The 748-nt window shown below is 46.4% G+C and overlaps 1 protein-coding gene across 1 annotated transcript; it reads left to right on the forward strand.

The window, feature by feature from the left end:
• Positions 1–748, forward strand: LOC104826999. The gene has a single exon (XM_010560003.1). It carries the CDS (start codon positions 88–90, stop codon positions 571–573), a length of 486 nt encoding a protein of 161 aa, XP_010558305.1. The 5' UTR covers positions 1–87; the 3' UTR covers positions 574–748.

Below are 748 nucleotides of genomic sequence, written 5' to 3' on the forward strand. Positions count from 1 at the left end.
ACCAAAACCCACATATATACACTCACACAAACACAATAGCCAAAAAAAGGGGGCAGAGAAGAAGCAAAAAAAAAAAAGAAAAGGAAAATGAGCTCGGTGTGTATCTCCAACTGCATCAACGACGCGAGCGCGTCAATACGGCCCGTACGGACAACGTATGTGAGCCTGTACAAGTGGCCGGAATCCGACGCCGAGTTCGTACGGTCCGTCCGCCGTGGAGGCGGAGCTCCGGCGGCCCGTGTAGTCGACAGCATCTCCTGCCGTCAGATGTACCTCCGCAGCTACACCTTCTCCCGAGAAGACGACGACAAGAAGAACAAGAACAAGAAGGAGACGTCAGCAGCGAAGTCGACGTGTCTGGGGAGGGCGAAGGAAACGGTGTCGTTTAGGCGGAGGAAGGAGGAGGAGGAAGATGAAGGCGACGTCGTCATTGTGGACAGGGACAAGACGAAACGACGTCGTAAGAGGGGGAGACCGAAGAGGAAGAAGAGGTTTGCTTGCTCTGCCCTCTTCAGGTTGTTTCAGAGGTTACTGTCTTGTGCTGCTACTGTAGATGTCGTTGATCATGTGTGATTATTTATTATTTTATGTTGAATAGCATTTCATTAGCTTTTTATTATTGTTTACGATCTTATATATATGGCGTTTGTTTGGTATGTGGTTCATACTGTGGCCTAAAATTTCATTGTTATGTATTTTGTTTTGTTTTTTATAATCTCTAAGAAATAGATGGTCTTGAATTTTGTTA

This window comes from Tarenaya hassleriana, unplaced genomic scaffold (assembly GCF_000463585.1).
Source record: "Tarenaya hassleriana unplaced genomic scaffold, ASM46358v1 Cleome5, whole genome shotgun sequence".
Classification (NCBI taxonomy): domain Eukaryota; kingdom Viridiplantae; phylum Streptophyta; class Magnoliopsida; order Brassicales; family Cleomaceae; genus Tarenaya; species Tarenaya hassleriana.